Below are 22031 nucleotides of genomic sequence, written 5' to 3' on the forward strand. Positions count from 1 at the left end.
TCTACCACTCTGTTTGCGAAGGTGAATTTAATTATATTTCTTCGGCATCTGTGTTTAGCTAGTTTAAATCTATGACCTCTTGTTCTTGAAGTTCCAGGTCTCAGGAAATCTTCCTTGTCGATTTTATCAATTCCTGTTACTATTTTATATGTAGTGATCATATCACCTCTTTTTCTTCTGTCTTCCAGTTTTGGAATATTTAATGCTTCTAAGTTGGTGTGCTCTAGTAGTGTCGAGTGAACTCCCTGGTGTGCTCTAGTAGTGACGAATGAACTCCCTGGTGTGCTCTAGTAGTGATGAGTGAATTCCCTGGTGTGCTCTAGTAGTGACGAATGAACTCTCTGGTGTGCTCTAGTTGTGACGAGTGAACTCCCTGGTGTGCTCTAGTAGTGACGAATGAACTCGCTGGTGTGCTCTAGTAGTGACGAATGAACTCCCTGGTGTGCTCTAGTTGTGACGAATGAACTCGCTGGTGTGCTCTAGTAGTGATGAGTGAATTCCCTGGTGTGCTCTAGTAGTGACGAATGAACTCCCTGGTGTGCTCTAGTTGTGACGAATGAACTCGCTGGTGTGCTCTAGTTGTGACGAGTGAACTCCCTGGTGTGCTCTAGTAGTGGTGAGTGAACTCTCTGGTGTGCTCTAGTTGTGACGAGTGAACTCCCTGGTGTGCTCTAGTAGTGGTGAGTGAACTCTCTGGTGTGCTCTAGTTGTGACGAGTGAACTCCCTGGTGTGCTCTAGTTTTGACGAATGAACTCCCTGGTCTGCTCTAGTTGTGACGAATGAACTCCCTGGTGTGCTCTAGTAGTGTCGAGTGAACTCCCTGGTGTGCTCTAGTAGTGAGGAGCGAACTTCCTGGTGTGCTCTAGTAGTGACGAATGAACTCTCTGGTGTGCTCTAGTAGTGTCGAGTGAACTCCCTGGTGTGCTCTAGTAGTGAGGAGCGAACTCCCTGGTGTGCTCTAGTAGTGACGAATGAACTCTCTGGTGTACTATAGTAGTGATGAGTGATCTCTGGTGTGCTCTAGTAGTGACTAGTGAACTCTCTGGTGTACTCTAGTAGTGATGAGTGAACTCTGGTGTACTCACCTCACCTAGTACTACCTAGTTGTGTTAGCGGGGGTTGAGCTCTGGCTCTTTGGTCCTGCCTCTCAACCGTCAATCAACTGATGCACAGATTCCTGAGCCTATTGGGCTCTGTCATATCTACATTTGAAACTGTGTATGGAGTCAGCCTCCACCACATCACTTCCTAGTGTATTCCATTTACTAACTACTCTGACACTGAACAAGTTCTTTCTAATGTCTCTGTGGCTCATTTGGGTACTCAGCTTCCACCTGTGTCCCCTTGTGCGTGTGCCACCCGTGTTAAATAATCCATCCTAGTCCACCCTGTCAATTCCCCTGAGAATTTTGTATGTGGTGATCATGTCTCCCCTAGCTCTTCTGTCTTCCAGCGACGTGAAGTGCAGTTCACGTAGTCTGTCCTCATAACTCATGCCTCTTAGTTCTGGGACTAACCTAGTGGCCTACCTCTCAACTTTTTCCAGCTTCGTCTTGTGCTTGACTAGGTACGGACTCCATGTTGGGGCTGCATACTCCAAGATTGGCCTTACATATGTGGTATACAACGTTCTGGAGGATTCCTTACACAGGTTTCTGAAAGCAGTTCTGATGTTAGCCAGCCTCGCATAGGCCGCTGACGTTATTCTTTTGATGTGGGCATCGGGAGACAGGTTTGGCGTGATATCAACTCCCAGATCTTTCTCTCTGTCCGTTTCGTGAAGGACTTCATCTCCCAGTGTGCTCTAGTAGTGATGAGTGAACTCCTTTGTGTCCTCTAGTAATGATGAGTGAACTCCCTGGTGTGCTCTAGTAGTGATGAGTGAACTCCCTGGTGTGCTCTAGTAGTGATGAGTGAACTCCCAGGTGTGCTCTAGAAGTGATGAGTGAACTCCCAGGTGTGCTCTAGTAGTGACGAGAGAACTCTGGTGTGCTCTAGTAGTGTTGAGTGAACTCCCTAGTGTGCTCTAGTAGTGACGAGTGAACTCTGGTGTGCTCTAGTAGTGACGAGTGAACTCTGGTGTGCTCTAGTAGTGATGAGTGAACTCTTTGGTGTGCTCTAGTAGTGACGAGTGAACTCTGGTGTGATCTAGCAGTGATGAGTGAACTCCCTGGTGTGCTCTAGTAGTGAGTGAACTCCCTAGTGTGCTCTAGTAGTGACGAGTGAACTCCCTGGTGTCCTCTAATAGTGACGAGTGAACTCCCTGGTGTGCTCTGGTAGTGAGTGAACTCCCTAGTGTGCTCTAGTAGTGACGAGTGAACTCCCAAGTGTGCTCTAATAGTGACGAGTGAACTCCCTGGTGTGCTCTATTAGTGACGAGTGAACTCCCATGTGTGCTCTAGTAGCGACGAGTGAACTCCCAGGTGTGCTCTAGTAGTGACGAGTGAACTCCCTGGTGTGCTCTAGTAGTGACGAGTGAACTCTGGTGTGCTCTAGTAGTGACAAGTGAACTCTGGTGTGCTCTAGTTGTGACGAGTGAACTCCCTGGTGTGCTCTAGTAGTGACAAGTGAACTCTGGTGTACTCTAGTTGTGACGAGTGAACTCCATGGTGTGCTCTAGTAGTGACGAGTGAACTCTGGTGTACTCTAGTTGTGACGAGTGAACTCCCTGGTGTGCTCTAGTAGTGACGAGTGAACTCCCTGGTGTACTCTAGTTGTGACGAGTGAACTCCCAGGTGTACTCTAGCTGTGACGAGTGAACTTCCAGGTGTACTCTAGTTGTGACGAGTGAACTCCCTGGAGTGCTCTAGTAGTGATGAGTGAACTCTCTGGTGTGCTCTAGTAGCGACGAGTGAACCCTGGTGTGCTCTAGTAGTGAGCGAACTCCCAGGTGTACTCTAGTTGTGACGAGTGAACTCCCTGGAGTGCTCTAGTAGTGACGAGTGAACTCTGGTGTGCTCTAGTAGTTATGAGTGAACTCCCTGGTGTGCTCTAGTAGTGACGAGTGAACTAGGGTGTGCTCTAGTAGTGACGAGTGAACCCTCTGGTGTACTCTAGTTGTGACAAGTGAACTCTCTGATGTGCTCTAGTAGTGACGAGTGAACTCTGGTGTGCTCTAGTAGTGATGAGTGAACTCTGGTGTGCTCTAGTAGTGAGTGAACTCCCTGGTGTGCTCTAGTAGTGATGAGTGAACTCTGGTGTGCTCTAGTAGTGAGTGAACTCCCTGGTGTGCTCTAGTAGTGATGAGTGAACTCTGGTGTGCTCTAGTAGTGACGAGTGAACACTGGTGTGCTCTAGTAATGACGAGTGAACTCTGGTGTGCTCTGGTAGTGACGAGTGAACTCCCTGGTGTGCTCTAGTAGTGACGAGTGAACTCTCTGGTGTGCTCTAGTAGTGACGAGTGAACTCCCTGGTGTGCTCTAGTAGTGACGAGTGAACTCTGGTGTGCTCTAGTAGTGACGAGTGAACTCTGGTGTGCTCTAGTAGTGACGAGTGAACTCCCTGGTGTGCTCTAGTAGTGACGAGTGAACTCTGGTGTGCTCTAGTAGTGAGTGAACTCCCTGGTGTGCTCTAGTAGTGACGAGTGACCTCCCTGGTGTGCTCTAGTGGTGACGAGTGAACTCTGGTGTGCTCTAGTGATGAATGAACTCCCTGGTGTGCTCTAGTAGTGACGAGTGAACTCTGGTGTGCTCTAGTAGTGATGAGTGAACTCTCTGGTGGGCTTTAGTAGTGACGAGTGAACTCTGGTGTGCTCTAGTAGTGACACGTGAACTCTGGTGTGCTCTAGTAGTGACGAGTGAACTCTGGTGTGCTCTAGTAGTGATGAGTGAACTCTCTAGTGTGCTCTAGTAGTGACGAGTGAACTCTGGTGATCTCTAGTAGTGATGAGTGAACTCTCTGGTGTGCTCTAGTAGTGGCGAGTGAACTCTGGTGTGCTCTAGTAGTGATGAGTGAACTCCCTGGTGTGCTCTAGTGATGAATGAACTCCCTGGTGTGATCTAGTGATGAATGAACTCCCTGGTGTGCTCTAGTGATGAATGAACTCCCTAACGTGCTCTAGTGATGAACGAACTCCCTGGTGTGCTCTAGTTGTGACGAATGAATTCCCTGGTGTGCTCTATTTCTGACGAATGAACTCCTTGGTGTGCTCTAGTTTTGACGAATGAACTCCCTGGTGTGCTCTAGTTTGTGACGAATGAACTCCTTGGTGTGCTCTAGTTTTGACGAGTGAACTCCCTGGTGTGCTCTAGTAATGTCGAGTGAACTCCCTGGTGTGCTCTAGTTGTGACGAATGAACTCCCTGGTGTGCTCTAGTAGTGTCGAGTGAACTCCCTGGTGTGCTCTAGTAGTGAGGAGCGAACTCCCTGGTGTGCTCTAGTAGTGACGAATGAACTCTCTGGTGTACTATAGTAGTGATGAGTGAACTCTGGTGTGCTCTAGTAGTGACAAGTGAACTCTCTGGTGTACTCTAGTAGTGATGAGTGAACTCTGGTGTACTCACCTCACCTAGTACTACCTAGTTGTGTTAGCGGGGGTTGAGCTCTGGCTCTTTGGTCCCGCCTCTCAACCGTCAATCAACTGATGCACAGATTCCTGAGCCTATTGGGCTCTGTCATATCTACATTTGAAACTGTGTATGGAGTCAGCCTCCACCACATCACTTCCTAGTGTATTCCATTTACTAACTACTCTGACACTGAAAAAGTTCTTTCTAATGTCTCTGTGGCTCATTTGGGTACTCAGCTTCCACCTGTGTCCCATTGTGCGTGTGCCACCCGTGTTAAATAATCCATCCTAGTCCACCCTGTCAATTCCCCTGAGAATTTTGTATGTGGTGATCATGTCTCCCCTAGCTCTTCTGTCTTCCTGCGACGTGAAGTGCAGTTCACGTAGTCTGTCCTCATAACTCATGCCTCTTAGTTCTGGGACTAACCTAGTGGCATACCTCTGAACTTTTTCCAGCTTCGTCTTGTGCTTGACTAGGTACGGACTCCATGCTGGGGCTGCATACTCCAGGATTGGCCTTACATATGTGGTATACAACGTTCTGGAGGATTCCTTACACAGGTTTCTGAAAGCAGTTCTGATGTTAGCCAGCCTCGCATAGGCCGCTGACATTATTCTTTTGATGTGGGCATCGGGAGACAGGTTTGGCGTGATATCAACTCCCAGATCTTTCTCTCTGTCCGTTTCGTGAAGGACTTCATCTCCCAGTGTGCTCTAGAAGTGATGAGTGAACTCCCTGGTGTGCTCTAGTAGTGATGAGTGAACTCCCTGGTGTGCTCTAGAAGTGACGAGTGAACTCTGGTGTGCTCTAGTAGTGATGAGTGAACTCCCTGGTGTGCTCTAGTAGTGACGAGTGAACTCTGGTGTGCTCTAGTAGTGACGAGTTAACTCTGGTGTGCTCTAGTAGTGATGAGTGAACTCCCTGGTGTGCTCTAGTAGTGACGAGTGAAATGTGGTGTGCTCTAGTAGTGATGAGTGAACTCCCTGGTGTGCTCTAGTAGTGACGAGTGAAATGTGGTGTGCTCTAGTAGTGATGAGTGAACTCCCAGGTGTACTCTAGTAGTGACGAGTGAAATGTGGTGTGCTCTAGTAGTGACGAGTGAACTCTGGTGTGCTCTAGTAGTGACGAGTGAACTCCCTGGTGTGCTCTAGTAGTGACGAGTGAAGTCTCTGGTGTGCTCTAGTAGTGACGAGTGAACTCCCTGGTGTGCTCTAGTAGTGACGAGTGAACTCCCTTGTGTGCTCTAGTAGTGACGAGTGAACTCCCTGGTGTGCTCTAGTAGTGACGAGTGAACTCCCTGGTGTGCTCTAGTAGTGACGAGTGAACTCCCTGGTGTGCTCTAGTTGTGACGAGTGAACTCTCTGGTGTGCTCTAGTAGTGACGAGTGAACTCTCTGGTGTGCTCTAGTAGTGACGAGTGAACTCCCTGGTGTGCTCTAGTAGTGACGAGTGAACTCTCTGGTGTGCTCTAGTAGTGACGAGTGAACTCTCTGGTGTGCTCTAGTAGTGACGAGTGAACTCCCTGGTGTGCTCTAGTAGTGACGAGTGAACTCCCTGGTGTGCTCTAGTAGTGACGAGTGAACTCCCTGGTGTGCTCTATTTTTATTGAAGATTTAATTTTATGAAGATTTAATTTTTTTATTTTTTTTAGATTTAGAAGATTTTTAATTTTTGATCTTCATTTTATGAAGATTTAATTAAGGAGGTAGATGTATTTAATGCAACATTGAACCGGAAAACATCTAGTATAAAAAGGCATCCCCCCAGAAAAGAAAATTATACACATGACAAGATGCTTAAGGGGTGGACATTAACAATGAGGAGAGCTCACAGGGATTGGAATAGGAATGGTAGGACTGAGGAAGGGAAGAATGCTTTACTGGCAGTTGCTAGGCTGTGTGGGGAGAAGAGAAAGGAAATTAGGAGCAAGTATTGGCAGGAATTTGCAGAGAAAGTTGGGAGTAACAGAAACTTGAAGGAAATCTGGCAAGACGTAAATAAAATAAGGGGTAAAAAGCACAATTTTGTTGCACATCCAGACCCGCAAGGAATTGCAAATGGGCTCGTAAATAAATGTGCGGAAGCTGCCAAACTTAGTTCATTACCCACTGTAACGAGAGTCATTAGATTCTTGGAAAGATCTAGATAAGGATTTTATACTTATAGCAGGTAACAGTGGTGATGTCACTTGCACAGGTATTACCAGAGAAGAACTAATAACGGCGATTAAAGTTGGGAAATCTACCGCACCTAGGGAGGATGGAGTAACTTATGAAATACTTAATGAACTTGCCATTATGACGAAAAGCCCACTTTTAGACCTCTTTAATATTAGTTATAAAGAGGGCAGTATTCCCAGTAAATGGAAAAAAGCTATTATCATCCCTATCCCTAAAGCCAATGGAGAGTATAGACCTGTAATTACCTAAGTGTAGTTACAGGATGAGAGCTACGCTCGTGGTGTCCCGTCTTCCCAGCACTCTTTGTCATATAACGCTTTGAAACTACTGACGGTCTTGGCCTCCACCACCTTCTCACTTAACTTGTTCCAACCGTCTACCACTCTATTTGCGAAGGTGAATTTTCTTATATTTCTTCGGCATCTGTGTTTAGCTAGTTTAAATCTATGGCCTCTTGTTCTTGAAGTTCCAGGTCTCAGGAAGTCTTCCCTGTCGATTTTATCAATTCCTGTTACTATTTTGTACGTAGTGATCATATCACCTCTTTTTCTTCTGTCTTCTAGTTTTGGCATATTTAATGCTTCTAACCTCTCCTCGTAGCTCTTGCCCTTCAGTTCTGGGAGCCACTTAGTAGCATGTCTTTGCACCTTTTCCAGTTTGTTGATGTGCTTCTTTAGATATGGGCACCACACAACAGCTGCATATTCTAGCTTTGGCCTAACAAAAGTCATGAACAATTTCTTTAGTATATCGCCATCCATGTATTTAAATGCAATTCTGAAGTTAGAAAGCATTGCATAGGCTCCTTGCACAATATTCTTAATGTGGTCCTCAGGTGATAGTTTTCTATCTAGAACCACTCCTAGATCTCTTTCTTTATCAGAATTCTTTAAAGATTTCTCACATAATATATAGGTTGTGTGGGGTCTATGTTCTCCTATTCCACATTCCATAACATGACATTTATTAACATTAAATTCCATTTGCCAAGTGGTGCTCCATATACTTATTTTGTCCAGGTCTTCTTGAAGGGCATGACAATCATCTAAATTTCTTATCCTTCCTATTATCTTAGCATCATCAGCAAACATGTTCATATAATTCTGTATACCAACTGGTAGATCATTTATGTACACAATAAACATCACTGGTGCAAGAACTGAACCCTGTGGTACTCCACTTGTGACATTTCTCCATTCCGATACATTGCCTCTGATTACTGCCCTCATTTTTCTATCAGTCAGAAAATTTTTCATCCATGATAGAAGCTTACCTGTCACCCCTCCAATATTTTCCAGTTTCCAGAACAACCTCTTATGTGGAACTCTGTCGAAAGCCTTTTTTAGGTCCAGATAGATGCAGTCAACCCAGCCATCTCTTTCCTGTAATATCTCTGTGGCCCGATCATAGAAACTGAGTAAATTCGATACACAGGATCTTCCTGATCGAAAACCATACTGTCTGTCTGATATTATATCATTTCTCTCCAGGTGTTCTACCCATTTAGTTTTGATTAGCTTTTCCAATACTTTCACTATTACACTTGTCAATGATACAGGTCTATAATTGAGGGGGTCTTCCCTGCTGCCACTTTTGTAGATTGGAACTATGTTAGCCTGTTTCCACACGTCTGCTACGATTCCTGTACACAGGGATGCCTGAAAGATCAGGTGAAGTGGAATGCTGAGCTCAGATGCACATTCTCTCAGAACCCATGGTGAAACGCCATCTGGGCCAGCTGCTTTGTTCCTCCCGAGCTCCTTTAGCATATTTTCCACTTCATCTCTAGACACCTCTATCCGCTCTATGTTGTTCTCTGGAATTCTTATTGTGTCTGGTTCTCTGAAGATTTCATTTTGTACAAACACACTTTGGAACTTTTCATTTAATGTTTCACACATTTCCCTTTCATTTTCCGTGAATCTGTTTCCCATTTTCAACCTCTGGATATTATCCTTTACCTGCAATTTGTTATTTATGAATTTGTAGAATAGGCCCGGTTCTGTTTTACATTTATCTGCTATCCCTTTTTCAAAATTTCTTTCTGCCTCTCTCCTTACTGCTGTATAATTGTTTCTCGCATCTTTGTATCGCTGGTATGTTTGGGGGTTTGGCCTCTTCCTATACTGATTCCATTTTTGTGTCTTTTGGTCTCTTGCCCTCTCACAATTTCTGTCGAACCAATCCTGTTTTCTGGTCCTGCATCTCTGTTTTGGTATGAATGTTTGTGTGCCTTCCTCGTATAGTTTTAAACATTTGGCATACATTTCATTTACTTCCCTGCCTAGCAACAATTCTGTCCAATTACACTCATTAAAAAAATTTCGAAGTTTCCCATAGTTGCCTCTCTTTAAATCGAGTTTATCAACTGTTTCAATGTCCCCATTTTCTTCTAGATGATATCTTAAAGCATATTTAATGTCTAACAGGACGTGATCACTCTTTCCCAAGGGAGGAAGGTACTGGATGTCAAAAATCTCTTCTTCTTTCCTGGTGAATACTAGATCCAGTACTGACGGTATATCTCCTTCCCTCATTCTTGTGGCTTGCTTTATGTGTTGATACAAGAATGTCTCCAGAATGAGGTTCACAAATCTGCATGTCCAAAAGTCCTCCGTTCTTGCTTCATAGGCCTCCCAGTCTATTGCTCTAAAGTTGAAGTCCCCCAGTATCAACAGTCGTGATTTATCTTTATCTGCTTGTACAATAACATCTCTCATGACCATTATGAGGCCTGTCTTTAACCTCGTGTTTTTGTAAAATGATGGAGAGGATCATTTTAAATAGACTTTTATATATAATAGGTGTCCAGCTGTCTAGTAATTTGTTTGGGTTCCTCAAAGGAAAAAGTACCTCTAATTGTATTATTAAATGTCTAGCTAATGAAAATGATTATTATAGAATTTTCATTGATTTACAAGGAGCTTTTGATAAAGCCAACAAAGAGGTTATTTTATATGAATTAGCTAGTCTTGGTGTTAAAGGGAAATTATTGCGCTGGATAGGGGATTATCTTTACGAAAGGCTCAGGTGTGGTATCAAGGTTGTATGTCAGGTGTGAGGTCTTTTGAACTCGGCACACCTCAGAGAGGAGTGTTGAGTCTCACCCTGTTTAATGAACTAATGAATAAGATAGCATCTGAGAGATACTCAAATGGGGTAACTCCGATCATATATGCCGATGATATTTTGTTTCAGGGCAAAGATATTTCAAAGGTTCAAACAGTGTTGGACAATTTCGGAAACCTGTGTCACCATATGGGATTGGTGGTTAATGAAAACAAAACTAAGTTTGAATGTAGAAGTCGGAGCCCCATTGTTTTGAAAATAAACGATAAAAATATAGAGAGAGTTAATATATATTTATTTATATATATATAAATATTTAGGCATATATGTTGGATATACCCATGAGAGTTTGGAAGCTGAGATGAACAGACTGTTGGGTCAATGTCGGAAGAGATTACAACCTCTGAAGGCTTTGGCATGCTGTGGAAAGGGAGTGGGAGTCCCTGTGCTACAAATGTTATACTTGAGTACTGATTGATTGATTGATGAAGATTAAGCCACCCAAAAGGTGGCACGGGCATGAATAGCCCGTAAGTGGTGGCCCTTTTGAGCCATTACCAGTATCAAGAGCTGATACTGGAGATCTGTGGAGGTGCGAATGCACCCTGCATGGCGGGAGATGTCTCCCTTGTGAATGTGTTATGAAGATGAAGCCACACAAAAGGTGGCACGGGCATGAATAGCTCGTAAGTGGTGGCCCTTTTGAGCCATTTACCAGTATCAAGAGCTGATACTGGAGATCTGTGGAGGCGCGACTGCACCCTGCGTGACGGGAGATGTCTCCCGGACCAAGTGGTGACCAGATGGTGCTGCATGACGGGAGATGTCTCCCTTATGAATGTGTTAAGATGAAGATGAAGCAACCCAAAAGGTGGCACGGGCATAAATAGCCCGGTGGTGGCAATTTTAAGCCATTACCAGTATCAAGAGCTGATACTGGAGATCTGTGGAGGTGCGAATGCACCCTGCGTGACGGGAGATGTCTCCCGGGTTGAGTACTGTAAGATCTCTTATTGATTATGCTGCACCTGTCATTTCTTGTTTTGGTAAAGGTAGGATGGGCAAGTTGGAGAAGGTACAAAATGAAGCAATGAGAATTATCTTAGGATGCCCAAGAAATGCTATGATTGAGATAATGAGGATGGAGTTGAATCTGCAGAGTATTGGGGATAGAATTTCAGAGATAAATGTAGCCTCTGCCATTAGATTAATGAGAGGTGGGGGAGCTAATGAATTAATCCTCTTGGTTCAAAAGGTGGGAAGTAGTGAACAGTGTATGATGAAGAAGAGAGTATATATGAATAAATTATGTTATAATGTTATAAAGTATGATGTTATTACAGAGTGTATTGCTGTGCCCAAGAGAAAAATTACACCACCATGGGAGGATTGTAATGTAGATGTAGTAATTACTCCCTTGCATAAGAAAAAAAGTATGTATGAAATAGGAGAGCTGAGGGCAACATATGATTGTATAATTAGAAAACTGCCTACAGAAAACACTCTACATGTATATTGTGATGGGTCAGTAGCTAGGGATGGGAAGGCAGGATGTGGAGTCTTGATCAGGGAGTACACTGACATCGGCACTGTAGATACTGTTATTGGACGCCGCTTAACTGACAATGTCTCTTCAACGCAGGCTGAACTCCAAGGTGTATTAGCAGGATTACAGGGAGTAGTCAAATGTGGTAAAAATGCTTGCTTCTTTATTGACAGCAGAGGAGCGTTAGAGTCTTTAAATAGCAGACGCCCAGTATATCAGAATATTGTGATAGAGTGTAGAGAGAATGTTAACACTTTCGCGCTATCTGGATGCGCCGGCGCGTCCCGTTTCGTCTAACGCTAACGCATAGTGGACATAAAGTTGAGTCCTCTTTTAAAATATTTGTATAAAATTCAATTTTTATCCGATTTACTTTGGGTTTGTTTCACACTGCGCGCTATGAGGCTCTCTTTCTCACCACTAGGCTGCATGGTACAATAAGTTCATGAAAGGTGTGGATAACTTCGATCAAATGGTATTTTGTCCCAAACGGGTTGCAGGTGGGTGACTTTAGCCGTTTATACTGGTAATGCTTCCCCCATATCATGTATTATATGCATATGTCTGTTTAGGGAATTTTATTCCGATCAATATACAACCAAAAATAACTGTGTGCAACAAGTATAAACTTGACAAACATAACAAAAGTAAAAACATTTCGTGTGTGTTTGACGCTCACTGATATGTTCCAGCGTTGTTTTATATTTGGCGCTATTCTAACTTACGCTTTGTTGATATTTTTTACCTATGGGCACATAGAACATTCTATTGCGAACACATTGACACAAAAATGAATGACATACATAGAAAATTAATGTCATGAGAGTGAAATAAGTATAAACTTTCAAAGCGCCGAGCGTCGTCCCATCACCGATACCGGGTAACAATTTCACCACTTCCCACACTCTTGCGGGCGGGCCGCATCATTATTCTACGCTTATATTCATATCACCGTGTTGGGAATTTCATTGCGAGTCCATTGATACCAAAATTAACGCTGTAGAATAAGTGTGGAGGTGATTACAATCCCAAGAGTAAAAACATTTTGTTGCTGATGGGCGCTCACGGCGAGTCATCTTCGTAGTTATTTATTTGGTGCTGGTATCCCTATACGTTTCGTGACTTTTTTTACTGATGTTCTTCTAGAGAATTTTATTGCGAACACGTTGGTACCAAAATGAAATACGTAGCATGAGAACTAAGGTCAGAAGAGTAAAAAGAGTATACACATTTTTGTTTTTACGCTTAAGCGATAAAAACGCTGCGCGCACATTCGGTTGGCTGAGTGACCTTTGCGGAAAGCGCGAAAGTGTTAAGAGACTAGAAAAAAATGGGTATAAAGTAAGATTCATGTGGATCCCTTCACATGTTGAATACTGTTGAATGAGGTAGTTGATGACATAGCGAAGAGAGCCACTGAAAAAACTCTTGTTGATGTTGTATGTCAGTTAACCTTGAAACAAATAAAAACAAGACTCAAGGTGATTCAGGAGGGTGAAAAAATGATAAAGAGAATGGCAATGGTGGACAGTAGTAACACAAGAATTATTCAATAATAAATACAAATTCGTCCTTCACTTATGGTAAAGGAAAGTCTACTTGGAAGGATTCAGTTTACATGAGATTACGCTTAGGATATAAATATATCTGGCAATACGGTGTTGATGTCAGTGAAAAAGATAAGGAGTGTAAATTATGTAGTATGCCGTACGCCCACACCTTAGAACATTATGTATTAGAGTGTCACCTTATTGAAAAATATAGAAATAAGGAAATAAATAGTGTACCACATCAAATTGTTTGGATGTGTGATAATGGTATAATAGACAGTATACTTAGGAGCTACAAGAATTTTGCCCCAAGAATGTAACAATTATATGCTGTACTTGCTGTAGTAACCTGCAATGTTAAATGGGATTAATATATATATAAATAAATAAATATGTTTATTCAGGTAAGGTACATACATACATACAAGTGATGTTACATTAATGGATTGATATATAGATAGAGCTAGTACATACAATGCCTAAAGCCACTATTACGCAATGCGTTTCGGGCAAGAAAAACATTAATATCTAGAACTTAATACTAATTGAGCATAAAGAATAAAAAGTGTTGAGAACAAATACAAATAAAGATAAAAAAAAGGGGGAACATGACTGAAAAAGCAGCACAAATACAATAGGTTGACAAACAGTGTTGATTAAACAAAAAAAAAATTACAGACATGGGTTGACAATAGAGGAGTGAGGTAGGTTACAGGGAATTTATTAGGTAGTGTTTAGTTTTTATCTTAAACTGGTTGAGAGAGGTACAGTCTTTAACATGGTTGGGAAGGTCATTCCACATTCTGGGTCCCTTGATTTGTAGAGCATTTCTAGTTTGATTAAGTCATACTCTAGGAATATCAAAACTGTATTTATTTCTGGTGTGGTGCTCATGGGTTCTGTTACAACCTTCAATGAAGCTTTTGAGGTCAGGATTGGCATTACAGTTCAGCGTTTTATATATGTATAATACACAAGAGAGAATGTGCAGTGACTTAATATCTAACATATTCAGAGATTTGAGTAGGGGTACCGAGTGATGTCTGGGGCCAGAGTTGGTTATTGTCCTAATAGCAGCTTTGTGTTGGGTAATAAGAGGATGTAAATGATTTTGGATAGTAGAACCCCAAGCACAAATACCATAGTTGAGGTATGGATAGATGAGGGAGTAATAGAGAGTAACCAGGGCAGGGCGGGGTACATAATATCTGATCTTAGAAAGAATGCCAACAGTTTTTGAAACTTTTTTTGATATACAGTATTTAGAATGTGACCCTGGAAATTCAGCTTGTGGTCGATGAGAACGCCAAGGAATTTGCCATCTAATTTGTTACAAATTTGGGTATTGTTTATTTTGAGATTTATCTGATTAGAGGATTTATTGCCAAACAGAATATAAAACGTTTTGTCAATGTTAAGGGTGAGTTTGTTGGCGGTTAGCCAAAGATGGACTTTCTCTAGCTCAGTATTTACTGTGGCATTTAGAGCAAGGGGGTCAGGACTGGAGTAAATGAAGGTTGTGTTGTCAGCAAATAGAATTGTTTGAGGTGTTGGGAGGCATTTGGAAGGTCATTAATGTAGATGAGAAAGAGGAGAGGGCCAAGTATGCTGCCCTGAGGAACACCAATGTTGATGGGTAGGGTGGGAGAAATTGTATTATTCACAGAAACATACTGGAGCCTGTCAGTAAGATAAGATTTGAGGTATTGCAGGGAGTGTCCTCTGACTCCATAATGATGTAATTTAAGAAGAAGGTTTTGATGGTTGACAGTGTCAAAAGCCTTACACAGGTCCACAAATAACCCAACAGGAAACTCCTTTTTATCAAGAGCTGCGTGAATTAAGTTAATCATACTAATAAGTGCATCGTTAGTGCTTTTTTGGGGTCTGAAGCCATATTGACAAGAGCTAAGTATATTGTGTTTGGCTAGAAAAGAGTAAAGCTGCTTGTAGATTAGTTTTTCGAATATTTTTGACAAGTTAGGCAGGATTGATATAGGTCTGTAGTTGTTAACATCTGTGAGATCACCACATTTGTGGACAGGGGTTACTCTTGCTTTTTTTAGAATGTCAGGAAAGGTTTGGAGTTCAAGTGACTTGTTGAAGAGCAATGCAATAGCAGGGGCTAGAGATCTGGAGGCTTTTTTGTAAATTAAAGTTGGTATCTCCTCGAGGGCACTAGACTTGGTTTTAAGGGAAAGGATTATTTTATTGACATCAGTGGAACTAGTAGGCTTTAGGTACAGAGACTGTGGATAGTTACCTGTAAGATAGTCCTTAACATCAGTACAGGAAGATGGAATATCATTTGCAAGGGATGACCCAATGGAAGAGAAGAACCTATTGAACTCAATAGCAGATACAGAGGCTGAAAGCTGACCAGCGTTATTGGAAAGGAGTGTTGGTTTGTTATTTAAAATCTTCTTTGATCCCAATATTTGTGAAAAAACTGATCTACATTAATGACCTTCCAAATGCCTCCCAACACCTCAAACCAATTCTATTTGCTGACGACACAACCTTCATTTACTCCAGTCCTGATCCCCTTGCTCTAAATGCCACAGTAAATACTGAGCTAAATAAAGTCCATCTGTGGCTAACTGCCAACAAACTCACCCTTAACATTGACAAAACTTTCTATATTCTGTTTGGCAATAAATCCTCTAATCAAATAAATCTCAAAATAAACAATACCCAAATTTGTAACAAATTAGATGGCAAATTCCTTGGCATTCTCATTGACCACAAGCTGAATTTCCAGGGACACATTCTAAACATAACAAAAAAAGTTTCAAAAACTGTGGGCATTCTTTCTAAGATCAGATATTATGTACCACGCCCTGCCCTGGTGACTCTCTATTACTCCCTTATCTATCCATATCTCAACTATGGTATTTGTGCTTGGGGCTCTACTACCCAAAATCACTTACGTCCTCTAATTACTCAACACAAAGCTGCTATAAGGACAATATCCAATTCTGGCCCCAGACATCACTCTGTACCCCTACTCAAATCTCTGAATATGTTAGACATTAAGTCACTGCACATTCTCTCATGTGTATTATACATATATAAAACGCTAAACTATAATGCCAATCCTGATCTCAAAAGCTTCATAGAAGGTTGTAACAGAACCCATGAGCACCACACCAGAAATAAATACAGTTTTGATATTCCTAGAGTACGACTTAATCAAACCAACTTTTACCTCTATTTTTATTTGTACTCAATACATTTTATTCTTTTTACCCATTAGTTTTAAGCTTTAGTCATTAGTGTTTTTTCCTGCCAGAAACGCTTTGCGTAATAGTGGCTTTAGGCATTGTATGTACTAGCTCTATCTATAAAGCCAACAAACTTTGTAAAATCTCTTTATGTATGTACCTTTACCTAAATAAAAATTATTATTATTATTATTATTATTAAATTGTGCTCCAAGTTTTTTTAATGTTGCTCTTTATTTGGGTAAATTTATTTTCATAGTATTTAGTTTTGGCTCGTCTAATTATTTTAGATAGCAATAACGAGTAATTCTTTGAGAATTCTTTGGAGACTGTTCCTAGCCTATACTTCTTCTCAAGGTCGTGTTTTTTGTTAATGGATTTAAGTATTCCCTTTGTAAGCCAAGGATTGTTAAGTCTTTTGCTTGTGACTTGTTTTGTAAGCATAGGACAGTGGGTGTTATAAAGGCTAAGAGTTGTTTGAAGAAAAGATTGCACTGCTAGGTTGATGTCCCCAATGTTACCTAACTCGGACTCCCAGTTGACATTATCAGCAGCAGTTATAAAATTGTTTATAGCAGTTTCATTGTGCAGCCTAAAGCTTAACTCCCTTGTCTCTAGAGGTGGTTTGCTAATGTTAGTTAAGAGAAATGTGGGGTAATGGTCTGTAGTGCTAGCGGTGATTATACCTAAAGTAAGCGGAGAGGTTATGTTGGTCCAGATGTGATCTAGAGTCGTAGCAGTACTATCAGTGATTCTAGTTGGTCTAGTGATTAAGGGTATGAGGAAGCAGGAATTCATACAGTTGAGGAAGCTAACAGCAGTAGGGTGTTCAGGCTCGCAGAGGTCAATATTAAAGTCCCCTGCGATAATTAGATGGTTTTTGCTCAATCTGTTATCTAGTATTAGATTTCTAAGGTTTGAGTTGAATTCAGACACATCAGTGTTAGGAATTCTATAGACTGCACCCACAGACAGGACAGACTCGGCACCCTTGACTCTGAAACTGGCGAAGATATACTCCCCACAGCAGTCTCTAGTTCTAATTATTTTTAAGCATGTTAGGTCTTGGTGGTAGTAAAGAGCAGTACCACCACCTCTCTGAAGTTGACGACAGTTGTGAATTGCCGAGTAGTTAGGCATGTTAAAGAGTTGTGTATTATCCTCTTTCAACCAGATTCAGATTCAGATTCAGATTCAGATGTTTATTCAGGTAAGGTATATACATACAAGTGATGTTACATTAATGGATTGATATATAGATAGAGCTAGTACATACAATGCCTAAAGCCACTATTCAATATCCACTGAAACCACGTTTCAGTAAGTATCATAAAAGAGAATTTGTTGTCAATAGTTTCAATCAAGGCATTAACATCATCGAAGTGTTTACCTAGGGATCTAACGTTCAAGTTGATTACAGAGATATTGTGATTATCTGTTAATACATTGTTTACATCATGTGCTGTAAAATATCTGCAATTTTGATCATTGAAGTGATGATTGTCATAGATAGTGGATAAGAGGTTTAGTTCTGGGTATATACTTGTCTGCATAAAAAGGCTGTTTGCAGGAAAACAAGGCAAGAATGGCAAATTACAAAATAGAAAACAAAGAAAAAAGTAGATTAAAAATTCTAAAGTAAAATAAACTTAATGGTAATTTAAAGTAAGAAGGAAAAAAACAATGGGAACTAGGAATGTAAAAAAATAACTAAAATAATTAATAACAATAGATGACCAAAAAAGTAAAAAAAAAATTATGAAATCTATAAGATGAAAAGCTTGCTTACTATACTATTATAAGTACACTAAAGTTGAATACTAAAGTTACACTAAAACAAACTGAGGTAGTTTAAATAGAGATACACTCAGGACACTAGATAATAAAGTTAATACTAGAGGACACAGGCAAAGCCAGTGTACTATGGAACATGGGAGTAAAAAGAAAAAAAAAGACAATAATAAAGATGACAATATTTTTTTTTTTTTTTTTTTTTAACTAAAGTTAAAATCTTTTGTAGGGAAAGGCAGAGCTAGAGTACACAAAGGTAGTTAAATGAGATTATAATTTGAATTCAGGCTATACAGCAGATATCCCACAGTCACTGAGGAAAGAATTAAGGTGAGCTTCTGTGGTTATTGAATAGGTTTTTCCAGTGTCAGTCCTCCTAGCTATAATTTTACCATCTCGCACAAAACAGTGTTTAATTGTAGGGGAATTTTTGCTGAAGCCACGCAGTTTAAAAAAGAGATTTTATCTGCACCTGGTCAGACATTCATTCACATAAACAGTACTGTTATAATCCTGAAGAACAGGATTCTTGTGCTGTTATTTATCTATTTGTACTCACTGAATTTGTGCGCCCCTTGAGGGACTTGAAGTAGAGGGGGGTAGAAATAGCCTAAGCTACTCTATCCCTTTGAGATGTATTTATTGCTTATCTCAATAAACATACTTGAACTTGAACCCACGGCGCTCCGCGCGCTGCGCCGCGGAACGCGCTGTGCAACTGTCTTTCTCCTCCATCAGAAATTCCTCAGCATTCCAACATAATGCAGCGGTCATTAAAAAGTAGCTCCTTCAGAGGCTTCGAATTTTTCTCAACTTCGTCCAGTCTTCCAAACGCCGCACAACATTAACCTCCCATAGGAGCCTCCTAAATTATTTCGATTTGTATTTTAAATATAGTCATTACATATATTTATAACATGCATGTTATATTACAAGGAAAGACGTGATAATTTAACTTAAACATCTGCCCGAAACGCTGCGCGTACTAGTGGCTTTACAAGATTGTAAATACCATGCTATGTATTCTCACAAACCCAATGTACCTTCTAGTATATAAATAAATAAATTATAAATAAATAAATAAATAAATAAATAAATAAATAAATAAATAAATAAATAAATAAATAAAATGTTTGTTTACCAATACGACGCGCGTTGTTGGAACTGCTCCAGCGGGGCTGCACCTTCTCGAACTTTGTTTACTCTCCAAAACGGCGCAAAATATTCAGATTTGGCGGCTCTTAACTATTTAAATATTTGTAACACAAACTATACAGTGCTTATGTATTTACCAAAGAGTATTTGGTAATACATTAAGTTTTATATTTGTTTACAAATATAAAAGAAAAATTGAAAGTAAAAGATGCTACTGTTGCTTGACTAAATATAATGTAAGTAGGATATAATTTGGTGCTCAGAGAGCGCGACTCACTGTAAGGTAACCTTCACCCGTCTAGTCATGGACACACAGACCAAACAAGTGGTGGGCCGTGGCTGCAAGAGGAAGGAGGATGGCCGCCAGACTATCAATGGTCCCGGAAAAAGACTAAAATACACCGATGACGCCACTATATACGAGGTCAGTCCTGACCTAGAGGTCCTAACAATCTACCTGCTTTAGCCCCCTATACTCACTGAGCCTCCATCCCTGAAGGGCTTGGAGAAAATTGCCCTGAAGGAACACAATTTCCTCCAAGCGAAGGTGAACGGTAAGTCCTGCACCTTGGTTGTGGACACCGGCACTTCAAACAATAACATAGAAGACAAAGATGCTATAAAACTTGGTTTGGATAAGAACGTATCCGCTACCGAACAGTGTAAAGTCGACTTTTTTGACGGAGTCAGAAACCTCAGTATTAGGACTGTCGAAAACGTTAAAATATAATTAGAAAACAACAAGGAGTTGGTCACCAAAGTCTAAATTATCCCGCCAGAAATGGATAACTTCTTCAACATAGACCCGGGCCCCGTGCTTTTCTTTAGTTTCCCTCTCATGACTGAGTACCATGTAATACAGCAGTTTAAACGGGATAATTCTGAACTGTATTTCAAGAATCTCCGAAGGTTTGAAAATAAAGGATTTGGATTGTGTAATTGCAGGTCATCATACCTTAGAATCCCGCTGCCAACTTCTTCACAACCTGACAATTGCACAAACAAAATACTGATTGATACTGGGACGGACGAGACGAATGTCTCAATGTCATATTTAAAGAGAATAGGACTTGAAAATTGTCCTCCCAAAAAACTCCGGTTACACATGGGGGGCGACGTATATGTAGAAGACGACTTGAGTGTCCATCCAAATCCAGAAGAAAAATATCCATTTATTATAGGCACGGACGTAATGGAGAAATATAGCTGTTTGCTGGACGCCTCCTCCTTCTATTTGTTCTTTAGTGTTTTGAATAAAACTTACATGTCTCTGTTATACTGATATAAAAGACAAAGGCAGTGGATTAATATACTGTGACTCGCAGAGTGCACTCCTGGCATTGAACACACACAGTAGTAACACCCAGAAAATAGTCAGTGATATTCGAATGAATGTTTTAGCTGCTAAAGAACACAGATATGAAATTAAATTCCAATAGATACCATCACATGTTGGCATCTCAAGGCATGACACTGTTGATATACTTGCAAAGACAGCCTGTAGAAAACCAGTGGTAGAAATTGTATGACAGAATTGTATTTGTGCTGCTTTTTCAGCTATGTTTTCATTTCTTGTTTTCATTTTACTCTTTATGCTCAATTAGTATTAAGCTTTAGTCATTTAAGTTTTTCATGCCCGAAACGCTTTGCGTAATAGTGGCTTTAGGCATTGTATGTACTAGCTCTATCTATAAGTCCACCAATCTTTGTAAAAAAAATTCTTGTATGTATGTACCTTGCCTAAATAAACATTTATTTATTTATTTATAATTGATATGGGTGTTTCATTAGCAGTGACAGAGAATACTTAAAAAAATATCTAATGAAGATCTCACAGACCTAACAAATTCACAAAGACCTGAAAGTTGTAGCATTAAATATTATAGATATCGTGAGGAGACATTCACATATGGGACTAATAGAACAAGAACCCGGCAATGTGATATGTTATAGTGGCCAGAATACGCCTGGCATATAGACGTATCTGGCAGCTTTCTCAAAACCCAAATGTCGAGAACACAATGTGTCAACTTTGTGAAAGAGAAAACATGCACTCTCTTGAATATTGTAGAATGTCCCATATTGACTGACTTTCGCCCTCCTGGGCTAAGGTATGCTGAACTGTGTAATTACTATATGAGTACTGGAACACTTGATGATATATTGTACTTGTACCCTAGATTGCCCATGTAATGTATCAATTATACAATGTATGTATGTGATGTAACTATATAACCTGAGCTTGTAAGAGCACCTTAATCACCTTCAGTGATTAAGTGCTCAATTGCACACTAGTTTAATTATCTATCAGCTATCTCACCCTGTTAGAGTAAAAAGAGACAAATGTATGTGTGTATATATGTATGTATATATGTATATGTACGTATAAGTGTGTGTGTATGTATATATATGTGCATAAAGTATATATGGAAGCTGATCAGAATTACATTTCACCTTTGTAAATGCACATTAATGACACTATGTAAAAGAAACTTCGAACATCGTTATTCGAACTTCGAACTTCGTTATCATTTTATTAATTCTGCTAGAATTTACCTACTTAAAATTATCTGTTAGATTAAGGACGTGCCCGAAACGCTGTGCGTACTAGTGGCTTTACAAGATTGTAAATACTATGCTGTGTATTCTCACAAACCCAATGTACCTTCTTGTATTATAAATAAATAAATAAAATAAATAAATAACACTTTATGTAGGGCATGTGTAAATCTATGTATTTACGTATGTAGGTTAGCTTAGCATTTTAAAAGCACCGAATCACCTTCTGTGGTTGATTGTTCAACAAATCCGTGAAGTATATGTTTAACACATCTCTAACCCTGTCCATGGAGGACAGAAGAAAATGTATATGTGCTGGTTAGCATTGTAAATGTCTGGCCACGTCTGTGGTAGAAAACAAATAATAAAAGAAAGATTTCTAAACTTTTTCAATTGTTATTTATTAAACAAAAAGTAATCACTGGTTACGTATATACCGCCAAGATTTTT

The 22031-nt window shown here is 40.5% G+C and overlaps 1 protein-coding gene across 1 annotated transcript in view; it reads left to right on the plus strand.

The window, feature by feature from the left end:
• The first annotated feature begins 19279 nt into the window (after nucleotides 1–19279).
• The window catches only part of LOC123754485 (2-(3-amino-3-carboxypropyl)histidine synthase subunit 2-like), an 81505-nt gene continuing 78753 nt past the window's right edge, over nucleotides 19280–22031 (plus strand). The window contains exon 1 of the mRNA XM_069326668.1: nucleotides 19280–19446. Coding sequence (XP_069182769.1) covers nucleotides 19427–19446 — 20 coding nt within the window. The 5' untranslated portion in view covers nucleotides 19280–19426. The remainder of the gene's footprint in view (nucleotides 19447–22031) is intronic.

This window comes from Procambarus clarkii, chromosome 18 (assembly GCF_040958095.1).
Source record: "Procambarus clarkii isolate CNS0578487 chromosome 18, FALCON_Pclarkii_2.0, whole genome shotgun sequence".
NCBI lineage: Eukaryota > Metazoa > Arthropoda > Malacostraca > Decapoda > Cambaridae > Procambarus > Procambarus clarkii.